The sequence below is a fragment of the Larimichthys crocea genome, chromosome XXII (genome assembly GCF_000972845.2).
Source record: "Larimichthys crocea isolate SSNF chromosome XXII, L_crocea_2.0, whole genome shotgun sequence".
Lineage (NCBI taxonomy): Eukaryota > Metazoa > Chordata > Actinopteri > Sciaenidae > Larimichthys > Larimichthys crocea.
Genome location: NC_040032.1, coordinates 22,499,936 through 22,515,589, shown reverse-complemented (window position 1 = coordinate 22,515,589; position 15,654 = coordinate 22,499,936). Strand labels below are relative to the sequence as shown.

Here is a 15,654-nt window from a genome sequence, read left to right as displayed (position 1 = left end):
GCAGAAGGAGCCGCTACTGGCGGCTTGTCATGTGAAGTACGACCGAGATTAATGTAAAGCAGAAGCGCTTGTTACATGTTTGTGGTTTGAAGGTGACAAAATATGGTTTCTGAACACCTTTTTCCCGCCACAAGAATAATAGAAATAAAAAGTTAAGACTGCCAAATCCAGAAATATATATGGGATTTTATGAATACTAAAGCCATGAGAAGATTAACAATAACAGATTTATCAGTTAAGATTCAGTTTACTTTACTAACATTCTTAAAATAACATAAGTATCTTATCTAGAGCTTTCCACCCACAGATATGTCATAAAAATAGATATGGCATTGATGCTTGTCCAGAGGTAGAAATGCAAACAAAGACATTTTTTCTCTAGCTGAGAAAACCAAATTAAAAATCCATGACAGCATCATAATACAAAGTTGAAAGTTGAGCTGAAAGCATATCCATGACACCCGAAGAGTCAATGTGAAGCTCAAAGTGTGACTCTGGCCATCACCATCTTGACAACCCTGCTAATGTAAAAATGGGCAAAGACGTGGATCATTGGTGGGCTCCAGAAATGAATTAAGCCTATTTGCTCAAACAAGCCATCTGTAATGTTACCCACCTGTCAATCAAAGTGTCCACACTGTTAATTCTGCATAACTTTAAGCCTTAATATCACTTGAACAGGTGAGTTATATGGAAAATTCACCCTCAGTACAGTTGTCATGAACAAGGAAATTAGCTATATAGACCAAAACTGTTTTTTGTACCAGGCTATAAACATGTTTATTTCTGCTGTAAAGCTGCACATTTTAACATGGGGGCTTATGAAGACTGACTTGTTCTGGAGCCAGCCTCAAGTGGCTATTCAAAGAACTGCAACTTGTTTTTTTGTTTTTTTATGCACCAGGCAAAGTTCTTATTGAACTGAATAGGCACCATTTGGCATTTCTTATTTTATATCTATCTTTTCAATCACACCTCAAATAATCACCTGACAAATAACAGATAAACGTGGAGAAAACTATTCCCCTCTGATTCGTTATAGGGCATAACATGAAATGGTAATCATAATTATAATACATAATATTTACTTGATTACTTAAGTTAATGTACTTGGTTACATTCCACCTCTGTTCACAGTGTAGCTCTCTCTATTCACATTATTACAAACATAAACTTTAAATATAAAACATAAAAAACAGAAACATAAAACATGTTTAAAACTTCATATGTCAATGTTTGTTCAGGTGTCCGGTCTGCTCTCTTGTGTGTCTGTGAGGCAGTGAAGGGGTTAAAGGCCGAGCCTCCTGGTGTCCTGTTTCACCATTTTTTAGAGATGACGACTCGAGGCAGATGGAGGATTTTTGGGATTGTGGGAGAAAAGCAGAGTGTGAGACAACAGCAAAGAAAACACCAAAGAATTGCTATAATATTTATTTATTATACTTTGTTTACCAGTTTAATTTGGTTCTATTAACATGTACTGCAATGCATACAATCTTACTTTAGTTTCATGTTGTTGTACTTTCAGTGTATATTTTTGAGTACGTTGTCATAATTTGTAGTTGTCCCTTCTCCAATATGAGGATGTTCTATCACTGTAAAGTAAATATTTTTAACTTTTGAACTGTTTATAGATAACATTTTATAGATTTAATTCTTAATTTATTATTTTTTATTGATAATTATAACTGAATCAAATCTATGATAAATCCAATTATTAGCGGCAGCTCTAATTGTGAGTAAATGAAATAAAAATAATTTAAGTTTTATTTACTTTGACAAAATATACTGAGCGCTATAGGGCTTTATATCAATTTAATATATTATTTTTTAACAGGTGTAACAGGTTTCTACTGCTCAAATATTTGCCCAAAACAAATATTTTCAATGATTTTCCTTCATTTAATTAAGATCTACTTGACTTTATGCAGCACATAACAGTAAATCAAGTAAATCAGAAATACTTAAAAGTCCCTACAGGTGTTCATAAATTAAACTTTATGAGTTTTCTGTGAATTAAAACTTCACTCTCTCACTTCTCGTGTCGCTCTGTCGTGCGCTGCAGTTCTCGCAGTGACCGGATAGTGGCGCTGTTTTCACAGTTGGTGAACTACCTCTATTTGGTCAAGGACTATGTTGTAAAAAATCTTTCAAACTGTTAATTTTCACAGATTGTTTGAGTCTTCTGGAGGTCTGCTCGGCGTTAAGGGGGTATGTGTGACCGACTCTCCCTGAGGACTGTGTATCCAGCCCGGGTTGGACTCTTTCGGACAGCTGCTTAGCGGTTTTCTGATCTCTGACTGGAGGTTTTACTGCAAACCAAGTTAGCTCAACAGCTAATCCTAAAAGTCACGTCACCTGTGCGGACTCGTATTAAAAGTTTCACGGCAGACCCGGGACAGCCGGGTGACTTTGAACTATATGCGCGTACAAAACTTTGTCTCGAGTGTTTTTACGCGGGCTTCGTATTTTTATGTCGCTTTTACGCAGCCATTAAATTCGCGTTGGAGACAACGGCAAGTGAAGCGTAGCTGCGGGTTATAAATGACGATCTGACCCGCAGTCGTACACGGATAAGCTGTTTTTGTGAAGGAAATGCGGTAGAGAGAAGACAGCTTCGGTGCTCAGCCCGCTGACTTGGCGGCTCTGGGTTTGCTGCTCCTGAGGCCTGCGGGTCGGGCTTCCACCGGTCTTGAGTAGAGCCCGACGCCGCCGTCGAGAGGTCGGAGGCCGGCAGTTAGTGCTGTCACCGCTGGGCCTGCGGATCTAGGTATGGAACGGATGGAAGTGGACCAGTGCGCAGGCGCAGCTGGCGGGGCAGGAGGCGGGGCACTTCGTAGATCGAACAGCGCCCCCATGATCACCAGTGTCAGGTTAGTGGTACTGCACCTAAATATGCAATAAATAAATAAAATATACGTTTATCTTTAATAGAGTGCAATTCACATCTCATTAAATATAAGGAAAGATGTAGTCTTAATGCATAGGAGCCAGTATTTGATTCGGCATACACACCAAGTAGTATTTAGTAAAATTAAATCTAAACTAGCCTTATTTGATTTGTGTTTTTTTCCATTGCCTCCCCTTGTATGCAATAATAGCAATGTCAATTAGATGAAATTTTATGGACATTGTGTGAACTGATTATTAATTGTAATGTGTATTGTAATGTTTTTTATGTTTATTTTTATTATTATTATTATTATTACAATATTGTGCCGCACGGGTCAAAACTTTAATTGCTAACTAACATTATAGCCCTCAGTATAGTTACCCAGAAAAGTTAAATTAAAGTATGCATATAAGATACTTAAGTATTTCCTTTTTTTTTTTTTTTACTACATTTGAGAGTAACCTGTTACAATGTAAATGTTGAACTAACATTTAAATCCAGTTTATTATCTTAAACTACCTGTAAAAAAACTACCTCCATGAGGGTTATGATTTCCTTTTTTTAAATTTTTTTTATTGAAACTGTATTTATACACTGAGAGGTGTTTCTAATATTTGGTCTACCCTATGTATATCAGTGAGGGCCGACAAAGAGATTATTTATATATTTAGAGATCTATCCTTCATGTCGCAAAGTAATGATGGACTGTTGTTTATCTTTACTTAATTAAGCGGCTTTCGCCATAATATGAATTAGTACAATAGTTGAATAGCTCTATTAAGTGTATACCAACACTCCCTCCAACAACACAGCTGATGGTCTCAAATATTAAGAAAGCAAGAATTTCTACTAATTAACTTTTAACGATTTCAGGCATTTTCTTTTAACTACAATTGTACCCGATAGCATAATCTATCATTAACTTGACCACAACTATCAAAGTTTTCTTCATATTCAAGCAGTCCTGTTTATTCTGAAAAACAATATATGAGTCAGAGACTTGGACAAAAAAATAATCTTCCATTGAAGCCTTTGGATGGAAATCACACCACATTTAAACTGACTATGTTTATGGTCGATGTTGTGTATTTGCCTTCACAAAACGTCATAGTGTGTTAAAACAAATAAACACAGATGTTTGCAGACCAAGAAAAAACAGATTTTGGAGGGAAACAACAAGTCCGATTTTTCTGTTCTGCCTGACAACAGCAATGCTGGAGGAGATTTGGATTTATTTAGTTAAGCAATATGTTTTTTTTCTTATGTTTATATTGACATCAAATTATTCTTCATTTTCAAATAATCTTGTTTATTCTGAAAGAATTTGTTCTATATGCAAATATTAAAATAAACATGATGATGCTTCTCTTAGTTCAGCAACTCACAAAATTGTGACTTTTTTTTAAGGGAGTCTTGCGACTGTCTCCACAAGCGACAAAGAAGTAGCCTATATTGGTTACTGTTTGCAGTATTTGTAAAATTTGACATGTTTACCATCAATTAAATCTCGTCTTCTTTCATAAATTGAGGGTAAATGGTGTTGAAACTGTGTATTCAAAAACCTTGCTACTGAGTTCTGGCAGGTAAGAAACACTTCAGACATGGAGTACAGAGATGCTGCAACAAACAGTGCAAGGACAGACACAATGTGTTGACTTTAATGCTGAAAGGCACGAATGGTTAAGAATGTGTCGTAGCTGTGTGTGTCAAAGTTTTATGAAGTGCCTCCTCACTAGTTGAATGATGAAATCAGTGTAAACAGACAGTGTGTTCACAAACATCTGCTGCTTATCTTGGCAGGTAAGAGAGTCCGAACATGTTATTTACACCACAGTGAACCGAATGGAAATCAGACAGGGTGTTTTGTCTGTTCTTACAGGGAGGTCAGTTGAGTAGGCGGTCTTTCAAATGTGTTTAGAGCTCTCCACTTGTGAACCAGCTGTAAACAAACTCTGTGTCTTTTAGACACGTCTTTACTCTGTTTATCTTGTGTCAATGTCTCAGCGATGGGATGACGGTCTTCAGTCCCGTGTCCTCAGCTCGATACAGACGCAGCAGTGTATCCATCAACCCCAGCTGCCCTTCCCAGGTCAGTGTGTTTAATAGTGATGATATATTTACTGTCCGGTTCAGTCTCTCATCAACCTGTTGACTCTTACGATCTGTCGTTGTACTTTTCCTCCTTCAGCTCGTTCCTCTCTCTCCGTTCTCCCTGACTGGAGACAGACTCGACCAGAAGAGGCAGGTGAGGACAGAGTTTAGAGTTCTTCCTCCTCCTCTTCTCTGTTCGCCTCTTTTAGAGGTTTAGAGTAAATCCAGATTAGAGCGTTTAGACAGAATTCAGATCAGACTCAGAAGACTAAATCCAGGTCAGTGTTCAAACAGAATACAGATTAGACTTTCAGACAGGTTCAGACTTTTGTTTTTTTTGTTTTCAGTCTTTTTCATAAAACTAGAAAATTAGGTCTCAAATGTTAGTTGAAGATGGGGTCAAAGGTCAGTGGAGGTGTGAAGTTAAAACCAGCTGTTTGTGCTCAACACAGGAGGAGAATATGGAGATGATGCTCAGAGGGAGTCTGCAGAGACTAAGGTACAGCACATACACAAACACTTCAAGTTCAGATGTTTAAGTTTAAAACAAGTCTAACTGACTGCTCCTCTCTCTCTCCCAGTGCTTCCAGTCTGATCCCAGTTCCTCCAGTCAGTCAGTGGCACGACCATGCATCAGTGGTGAGCATCTCTACACCTGCTACACTTGACTCTTATGGGTTTTAATGATGGTTGGCGTCACTTAGGACGTTTTACTCACCAATTTTGTTTCTGGAATACTAAGGCTAATGGGTAATGTAGTATTTAGAGTAGCCCTGTCCACCAATCAGAGGGAGAGACGTGAATCATAACATTTTTAAGATCCTTGAAAATTGAGATACTAATATTACTATTAGTACTATTAATACTTCTAATGGTGGTCTCACTGTGCGAGTTAATGCTCTGGATTATGATCAGATCAGACTGTATAAATACTGATCAGAGAGTACAGGGTTCAGGCTCTATCCCAGTGGTTCTTAACCTTGTTGGAGGTACCGAACCCCACCAGTTTCATATGCTCATTCACCGAACCCTTCTTTAGTAAAAAATAAAATATGATTTTTTTTTTACTGGTGCACAAAATGAACCGTGCATTAACATCACCTTGTTCAAATAACAAAACCAACACAGTGCATGAACTCACAACAACTTACTTCAGCGTGACTTCTGCTGTTGCCTTTGAGAGACCAGTTCAGATATGCATGGCTTCACCTTGGCAAGTGCCAGTCTCATGTCATTTTCACAGCAAAGTCTGTTCCTTTTCTTAGTTTTTATGTCCAGCATCCTCAAAAAACGATTGCTCACAAAGATATGTTGTAACAAATGGTATAAAAAATTCCAGGGCGGAGGCTCCACCGAACCCCTGAGACCGACTCACCGAACCCCTAGGGTTCGATCGAACCCAGGTTAAGAACCACTGCTCTATCCAGACCAGAAGGTTTAGGGTAAATTGAGATTTGGTAGTTCAGAGTGAATCCAGATCAGAGGGTTTAGAGTGATTCTAGAACAGAGGTTTTAAATTAATCTAGATCAAATTCATAATCAGAATGTTTTGTTTTTCACCTTTTCATCTTCAGTGGTTCCAGTCACAGGACAGCGGCGTCACACCCAACTCCTCACCGAGCCCCACCAGGAGGTTCAGGTATATAAACAAACAGAGACACCTTTTTATGGTTTTATTTTGGAGCCCTTGGAAACTTGTGTGTGAATCAGTCTACTCACATAACTGTCCACTGTCCCAACAGACCAGCAGTCAGCGCCACTGTGAGATGGCCTGCATTAACTCCACTCAAGAGGAAAGGTAATTACTCAATGTGTCTGGTCGGCCTCTGATCAAATGTAAACTTGTAAAAAGAACAAGCTACAAACACAATACACCGCTATAGATTATTGAGCATTGTTATCAATCATTTTGAGGTATTTATTGTCCACCTGATGACTGTTGGCTCAATATTCACTGTCCTTTTTGCTCTGTTTTTGTTCCTTTCCAACAATGCTTGAGTGATTACACTGAACCAAAACTAGAAGTTGATGATGCTAAAATTCTGCTTAAAGCTGAGGGAACAACTTTCACGTACAAATCGCCTTTTGGTCTATCATAAATGGAAATATTATACACTTTTTCTGCCATTTGAAAGAGATATCTTTCTGTTTTCATCTCGGGCCTAATTAAGTTTTCCACCACTGAGAATTGATGTTTTTATATATGAAATTTTCATATGTTTAAAAAGAACATTGGTCTCGTGTTTTAGTAACAAGGAAAACAGCAACACATGATTGTAAAACTTCCCCTCAGACTCTTTGCTTGCTTCTCATCTCTTAAAATTTGAAACATGGTCTGTAACAGCACGGTTGGTCTGTGGTATGCCTGGCCCGATCTGCTCCTTTTTTCCAAAATACATCGGTTCATAGAAAACCAACATACAGTACTTTGTAAGACCACAAAAGCAAGTAGGAAAACAACACATACAGTCGCTGTAAAAGTTTTTAAAATGAACCATCACATTCAGACTTTACTGCATTCTACTGCGGCCTTCCTGTGTGCCACTATAACTCTTACATTAACATTTTATCATTTGAAAATAGATAAAACATTGTTTAGATGATTCTGTTTTTTAATAATGTTTTCTACGTTTGTCTCTCAGGAGGGGTGGAGTCTGACGGACCCCCAAAGAAGCTTTTTGTTGCTGGGGTAACAGATCCTGCCAACCGCAGCAGCTACACAGTCAGGTGAGGACTGCCTTTGAATGGAGACGTAGATTCAAGTCATTGTTTGATGACTTGCAACTTGACTTGATAGAAAGTAGATTACTTGAGATTCGACTTGGAAGTTAAAGACTTGTGACTGGACTTGAGACCCGATGACTCAAATTATCTTCCTGTGTTGATGTTTTCAGTATAATAATTGAATATTAAAGATGTTTAGAGATTCAAGAGTTTCCCTTTCTAAACTTAACCGGTAGATGGCTGGCCACTGTGATCAGAGGTCTGCTTGAGGTTTCTGCCTCTTTAAAAAGGAAGGTTTTCCTTGCTACTGTTGCCAATTGCCTGCTCATAGTAGGAATTGTTAGGTCTTTGTGAATAATATTATAAAGATCACAGTCTAGATCTGCTCTACAACTCCATTTCCAGAACAGTTGGCTTGCTGTGAGACAACTTATCAAATGTTGAAATGTTTTTGGAAAATGCGTTGTATATAGAAAGTGTCATGAGATAACTTCTGTTATGATTTGGCTCGATATTAATAAAATGTGACATGACTCCTTGACTTGCCAAGAAAAAATGACTTGGGGACTTGCTTGAGACTTGGACCATATGACTCGAGTCACATGTCTGCCTTGAAGACACATCAAGTCATACTGGTATCAAGTTATAAATAAAAATCATGACTAAGTCTTATTTTTCATGCCTCTCTGTCTTGTTACCCCATCTCCTCCCCCTCAGTGTCTCTCAGTCAGCAGCAGACTCCCCCCCTGCAGGAGGCATCAGTCCTCAGTCCAGCCCTCTGTCCCTCTCTCCTCCCCCATCCTTCACCCCCTTCACCTCCCACCAGCACCCCGGACACTAAAACCCACCCGAATGCCCTCCTCATCCAGAATCATGACCCTGTTACTGTGGGTGCAGACCAACCACCAGCAGCTCCAGAGACACTTGGAGGAACATCGCAACTATTCGCACCTAATTTCTGTTGCAATCGTCTGCCAGAATCACTGTAAGTCCTGACTCCTCCTGGATGTACAGGAGAATCACAGGAAGGAAATGAAGATCTGAAGGCTGATACATATCTGAAAGTGTAATTCTTCCGCCTGGTTTTCAAGTGGCTTTATTGTCACGGCCTGTTTTTGATCCCAGGATTTATTTTATGTTTTATTTTTTTTGCTACCCAGAAGCTTAGATCTTCTTGCCGGCTGTAATTGGTAGGTTGGATATTTAACCAACGCAGCTTATTAACTGGTCCATCACTCTTCAGTTAATCCACCGCCTTGGACTGTGCTTGGGCAGAAGGACTTGCATTGCTGTCTAACATTCGTGCTGCCCTTTAGAGGGTTTCACCTATGAGGTGGGATGAACCCCAACCCTCCCCCTCCAATTAAATAGTTTACAGAGGATTCGTCATCAGCATCGTTGCAAGATCACTAAAGACTTTTGAGAAACTGACGACATACAGGTTGTGTCGCCAGGCATAAAGCTGGAATCAAACGTCTGTGCTGACTTCAAGAAAAGGGTGTTATGGATAACTGTGGGTAGCAGTTGAGCATCCCCTAGATCTCAACGTGTCCAAGTGGCTGATTCTGATTTGTTACAAAGAGGAATAACACGTAATTGTTACAAGTTGTACTGAGTAAAAAGTTAAAAGAATGAAGCATACAAATGTTTCTGAACAACTTCTGTGTAGCCTGGAAACCGTCTCCTTCCATGGCTGTAATGAGACAAACGTGTCAAAATTGTTCGGTGGATCTCGAAGGATCAGGGCCTGAAATGGAACACAGCTCATTTCGTTGCTTCTTGGATGGATAAAATCTTAAAACTGCCCATTGGAGGATGCAGATCCAGTCTATTCTGAAGTTCCAGATCTTCTCTCATCAGTTTGTGGGAGGTTCTGAAGAAGTTCTCATAAGGTCTTGAGTTGTCTCTTAAGGCGTCAAGGCACTCTGGTTTGGTTCCACCTTCAGTGATCCAGTCAACATCTGGAGTTGTACTTGTTGGAAATCAAGTATGTAAACTTATTGATCTTTCTATCAGGAAGAAATCATCGGATTTATTTAGACCCGGTCTTGAAGTTGAAGTTAGTGTTCATGACTGATGGATCTGTAGAGTAACATCTGGACTCTGCCAGCACTTAATCAACTCAGTGAACCAGGATTACGCACTTATTGTGCTTCATATCGTTTTCATTATCAATTTTAATAGAGTATATATTTAAAACATCTGCTAAAGATTTTTCCATCTTTAGTCAACAAAACAAACAAAAAAATTAAATATAGAAAAACCTGAATATATATCTTTCTCCAAACCCAAAAAACATATGAAGGGGATGTAGCTTTTTGTAAGGCCAAAACTGGTAGTTGTTGAGTGTTTTTGTCAGGTATTTTTGAGCCCAAACCAGCGTAATCTGACAAACCTTACATTCAGCCACTGAACAAAGTTTCAGTTATTGAAGCCTAAGATTTTTGTGTTTTAACGAAAAGTTTTAGTTGTCTGTGACGGCTGATTTACCCTGACTGAAGCCCTCTGGTTTCACCAGAAGAAACTTGACAGAAGTCAATTATTTGTCAAGTTTGTTTAACTCTGGCCGATGGTTTCACTGTAGGAGGACTGTTGTCTCCCGGGATGAGGGACTGGTTTTACAAACTGGCTCCCAGTCAGCAGAAGTGTGAAGAACTTGTGGTCTGCAGCACCACGTCTGTTTGTTAATAGTGTATCTATATGTGAATATTGACAGTCAGAGCATCTGATATGTGCTCATTTTTCTTCAGCCTGCAGTGTTTGATTGTACATATTAAATCTGCAGGAAGTAATCGCTCCCTTCCCTCCTAGAGGTGCATTTATTCTTTCACTTTTTCATTTCCCAGTTAGTTTTCTCTCTGACCGGCATTCTTTTCTACTTCAGCCTTGTTGTTCATTAAGGTCATCTGATTAGTTAAAGGCAATTCATTCATCCCCTCTGACATATCTGTTATACTTGTTTTGAAAAAGATTTTCAGACATATGTCAACAGTTGATTTTTATTTATTTTTTTAAGATCAGGACCAATCTCGGTTTTTGTGTTACCATCTCTGTGTTTTTTTTTCAGTAAATGGTCAGTTCAGTCAGTGGAGAGACAGATGTCTTATGCTGAAAGGTTTATTGAAGCTTGGCCAAGGAGACGGGGGGATTTATAAATACACTTGTCATGACATAATGGCACATCAATCCTGAAAACGCTGTTCTATACCCTCAGAAAAGTGCCACTCTATGTCCACAAACAGTCATTAGTCTAAAACAAGGAAATATATTTAGTGCTCCAACATTGTTATTCGACTGTAGAGGATACTGCGTTATTTACCTCTGTTGTGTCAAGACAGCCCTATCCTCTGACCTCAGTTACCACAGTAATAATCAGATTTTTGCCTGCTTTCCTAAACATACAGCTGCTCTGTATCTCAAGAAGAGAAGTCAGCGTCCCCAGTGTCAATCAAAAAAGACTGAACATTATCCCTAAAGTGACCCCCGAATTGTGGCATGCTAGAATAGAAAAATTCCCTCACACTGTGGTTTCTTTTCTTCTTCTTTTTTTTTGCACTTCAAATAAATCCCCCTAGAGTCTACTGAGTATAGTCAATGGTAATCCCCAGGCTAGGCAATAATTCAAAATGATCATTTGATTGCACAGTATTGTACAGTTTTGTATTATCACTCATCATCGTGCCTAAATGTATCGTCATATTTTGAAGGAGCGACGGTCAGGTTGTTAACCTCACGTATAGATTTTAAACATCAGATCTGAGATTTTACTTCCCACACCAACAGGAATCTTTTTTATAGAACAACCTGGACTTTTATCATCACTTGACCTGTCACCTGTGAAATATGTTTGTACAGAGTCTCTATAAGCTGTTTTTATATATAAGTGTCTTTATGCCCCTCTCCCCCCAAAAAAAAACATGAATCGATGTGAATCGGCGAGTGTTCGCCACTGCTTATGTAGCTGCTCCAACACTGCTGAATCCATAAGAAATATCTTTTCTGAAATTTTTATGACATATTTTCCATTGTCATGACTTTGCACAATTCTAGTTCTAGACCATTTTTTTTCTGATTTCTGTTACATGATCAGTAACATATCATCATGTTAAGAAATGCTGTTTCAGTTTCGCTGCTTTTTCTGTTTCTCCTGCTTTTATTCTTGACTTGTTACCGTCTCTGTGAGTCTATCCTGTTTCGGACAAAAGCACTTGAAGTCAAAAATAAGTTTGGGTCCGTTGTTGTTCAGAACCTCGGACTTGGTTTCTTACAGGGGATGATGAAAATCTAGCTTTAAAGCATCCAAGAACAATGTTAATCTCACTCTGAGGATGGAAAAAAAGTTAGTTGTTTAAAAAAAAAAGAAGCCAAAGTTGTCAAAAGGTAAATTATTGAAAGAATTATGAGAAATACAGTGTAAAACTGACCAAATTTGGATTTCAGGCACTACCTGGTGAAAGAAATCTGTTCACATTTTTGCACTTTCGCTTCCTTCAGAAATTATTATTTTTTTAATGGATTTTTAGTTAACATAGATGTGCAGTTAGTTTATAACCTAATGTTAGCTTTTTGGGGGAGTGTTTAAGAAAAAAAAAATGGCATTAATTTATGAAGAAACCTTTGTTTGCCACAGATCTCATTTTCAGCAATCGTCAAAAAACCAACAAAAAAATCCCATTGGCTTTTTATTATACTCAATGTTGCGGACACACTCCGTAATGAGCTTCTATATCTCCGAACAGGTTTAATGCCTGCAAATTTTTGGAAACACTTACAACTCAGAAATAGTTCTTATGTATTTTTTGTACTGTAATATACGGTAAAAGTCCAGTCAGGGGTTACGTTTTTTATAAACTGCAAAACATTCATGGTGAGATTCAACCCTGCATTTAGGCAATCTCTATATTTCAGAGCATGTTTTTCCTAAATTACAGATAATTCGAACTGGCGAGAAGCAGGATAGACTATTCTCAGAGGTAACAACAAGCTGCCAAATTCATATAGCTGTACAGATGCAAACTGTAGCTTTAAGACAATGTTCTGTTTATTCTTTTCTTTAACTTTGCACACTCACCATCCCATACTATTGGTAAGTATGAAGAGAGAGAAACAGTTTTTAAAAAGCTGGATCAAAATGTGACGTGGACTCTGTAGATAAACGTCAGCAGTTTCTGCTTCAAAGAATGTTTTTAAGCCAAAAATTCTTCATCAAAATGCAACAGTTTTGTAGGAAAACTCTTACAATATCTGTGATATAAGAAGAACAGTATTCATTAGTTTTGTCTCATTCTCCTCACATGTATGTCTTCTTTGGATCTCCTTCTCTTGGTTTTCTTTTCCTAAATGTGTTAAAAGTGTCCTGTCGTGCCGCAGAAGTGTCTCAGGGCTTAAGTCATTATTTTTATCTTTTTAATTTAATGTACATTTCCAGTGTGATTGTACATTCTTCCTTCCACGTATGTTTACATGTTTGGATGTTACCATGCTCACGGTACTCTGCATTCAAATCGCTGAAGTTTTTATTGAAAATTGAATTTCAGTCAAAACTCCAATGATTACAATCTTCTTACATTTTTAACGATAGGCGTGTTACATACAGGTAAAGGTGTTGTGTACAGCTGAGGTTTGACAGCGTAGAGTCGTTCCAAAATGAGAAAATTCCCTTTTTATTTAAGGGATAACTACAGCCCGATGGATACGATATCAACATGTGAAAACTTGAACATGTGGTTTCTTAAAGAATTGTGATACATACTAAACATGTATGTAACAGAGACACTGTTTTAAATGACCACCTACATTAATTTGACAATATAAAAATTAAAGCCCTCTTACTTTTTGCTGGAAAAGTTTGCTCTAGTCTCACAGCTGTAACCGAAATTAGTATTTGAATTAACATTGATGCTCTACTCTGTATTGCAGTTTCAGCCGACAGACTCTTCTGTCTGTAAACTGAATATCTAATTATAATATGAAATTTTGGGGTTTTATAGATGATATTATTAGTTGCAGGTTTAAGTAAAATCAGATGATATCTGTATCCATCAGGTTTTTGTAACAGCATGGCTTGTCACAGTCACACTGCAATTGTCTTTAATTGTATGTTTTAATTGATTTTGGCCCTGGTGACACTCTTCAGATGTCATATTTTCAAGGTATTTTCAGTGCCCTGCTTTATTTTTAGGCTCTTTGTTCTTCCTAAAAAACACGTACATTTAAGATTGTTCAAGTTAAAGCTTTGTGTTCTGGACATTCTCAAGTTTTATTATAAACTTTTTGTATAAATGCCAGTTCTACTTTAGTCCAGGAAAACGTTATTGAACTGATGCTGAGGCGAGTACCGTTCTTTCTCTTTTGTGTTTTTCTGTCCGTCTTCACTGGGACAGACGTTTGAGCATGTAGCAAGTTACCAGTCAACATTTTTCAGTATTAAAGCGATATTTCACTCTGGCAAAATGCGGCAATTTCTCAGCACCCAAACTGACCCTTCCTGTGACCCGTAGTTCCCACACATCACGTTTTTAGTTTTGACCAGACTGAACAGAGAGGCCAATGACAAAATATAAGTAATCTCAACTCAAAGTCCAGTTTGTAGCTATTTCTGGAGCTTTCAATTGTGAATTGTGGTGTTCTCTCAGTTGCCATGGAGATATGCCCTGTGATCATGTGACTGGTCACATAGTTACAGGTGGTTAAAAAAAAGGGGGGGAAGATGATAATCCTCGACTATGGCCTGAACATAATTACATACTTAGGTAAATTGATGACAATGAAGACCATGAGATATGTTCGAAAGCTTGAAAATTTGGCTTTTAAGTAAAGATTTATTCTGTCTAACTATTTATTTCCAAGGACAAAAATTAACTTGGAACGCTCAAAAACATTTTACGATACAATAAAAATTTCTTTACCATGTGAATGAGTTCAGTTTTATCTTCTTTTTTTTAAATAACAAAAGTTAAGATTGTTATTATTATTTTTTTTCATTAGAACAGATTTATTACTAAGAAAAAGAAAAGAAAAAAAACTTCTGGTACGTTTTTTTGTGATCATGAAAAAACAAAACAAAAATCCTATAAACATACATGGCCTCTCTGTTGCTACTGTTTTTAGTTTTAAACAAAACTCTTAAGATAATTTTTTATTCATAATGCTCTTAAAAAGCAAAACAACAAACTTTGTTTCTGTTTTCATTTCCTGTTTAAATACTTTAAGCACTTTAAATTTACATGTTTGTGACGCAAAAAACAATAATGTTGATGTTTAACCTTAAAACCGACACCAGCAACATTGTTTTTGGGTCAAAGATTGTTGAAAAAGTGCTGAAAAATGACAGTGATCAGCCAGAGTGAGGTACGACTTTAAAAAGGGCCGCTAAAGTTTTATTGGCGATGGGGAAAAAAAGGGAACTAAAAGCACATCTATAGAAACATTCACACAAGTATTTTCAAACTGTAAATATTTTTTTTCCCTTTCTTTTGGACAAATTCTCTACATAAGACAAATGAGATGATGTATTTTTATGCAACTGTAAAATAAAAGTCTATATTCAAGTGTTCATTCCCTTCTGATGATCTCATGGCTGTAGAAATGACGCAGAATGACTTTCTAGTTTTTAGTGGAAACAATTCATCTACAAGCTATAAATACATATTATATTGTATATGAAAACTATCAATAAAAGAGTCTGTATCATATCAGAAAATGTGTTTTTTTTCTTCCTTTTTACGAACAGATTGTGTTCGTTAACGGATTATTCTGGTTTATTTTTATGAATTTTATTCGTCCTTTATTGATTTTTAAAATTAATTCTGCCATTAAATTACAAACTTGTTCTTACATTTCTTATTTTCTCCTCAGTTTACCATCTTAAAGAATCTAGTTCCTCTTATATTAACTATATAAAAACAGATTATCTTTGGTTGTTTGGACAAAACAAGAACCTGAAT

General features: G+C 37.4%; 1 protein-coding gene across 2 annotated transcripts; it reads left to right on the top strand.

Moving 5' to 3' along the window:
• The first annotated feature begins 1,997 nt into the window (after positions 1-1,997).
• Positions 1,998-15,402, top strand: LOC109140361 (protein FAM122A). Of its 2 annotated transcripts, none has more exons than XM_019267021.2 (9): positions 1,998-2,873; positions 4,898-4,982; positions 5,082-5,138; positions 5,437-5,483; positions 5,566-5,623; positions 6,559-6,623; positions 6,727-6,782; positions 7,627-7,711; positions 8,426-15,402. In XM_019267021.2, the coding sequence occupies exons 1-9, from the start codon at positions 2,773-2,775 to the stop codon at positions 8,547-8,549; spliced, it is 678 nt and encodes a 225-aa protein (XP_019122566.1). In that variant the 5' UTR covers positions 1,998-2,772; the 3' UTR covers positions 8,550-15,402. The 2 variants fall into 2 exon arrangements, with proteins under 2 accessions (XP_019122566.1, XP_019122570.1); XM_019267025.2 differs by lacking the exon at positions 1,998-2,873 and adding an exon at positions 4,691-4,776.
• Positions 15,403-15,654: the final 252 nt, after the last annotated feature.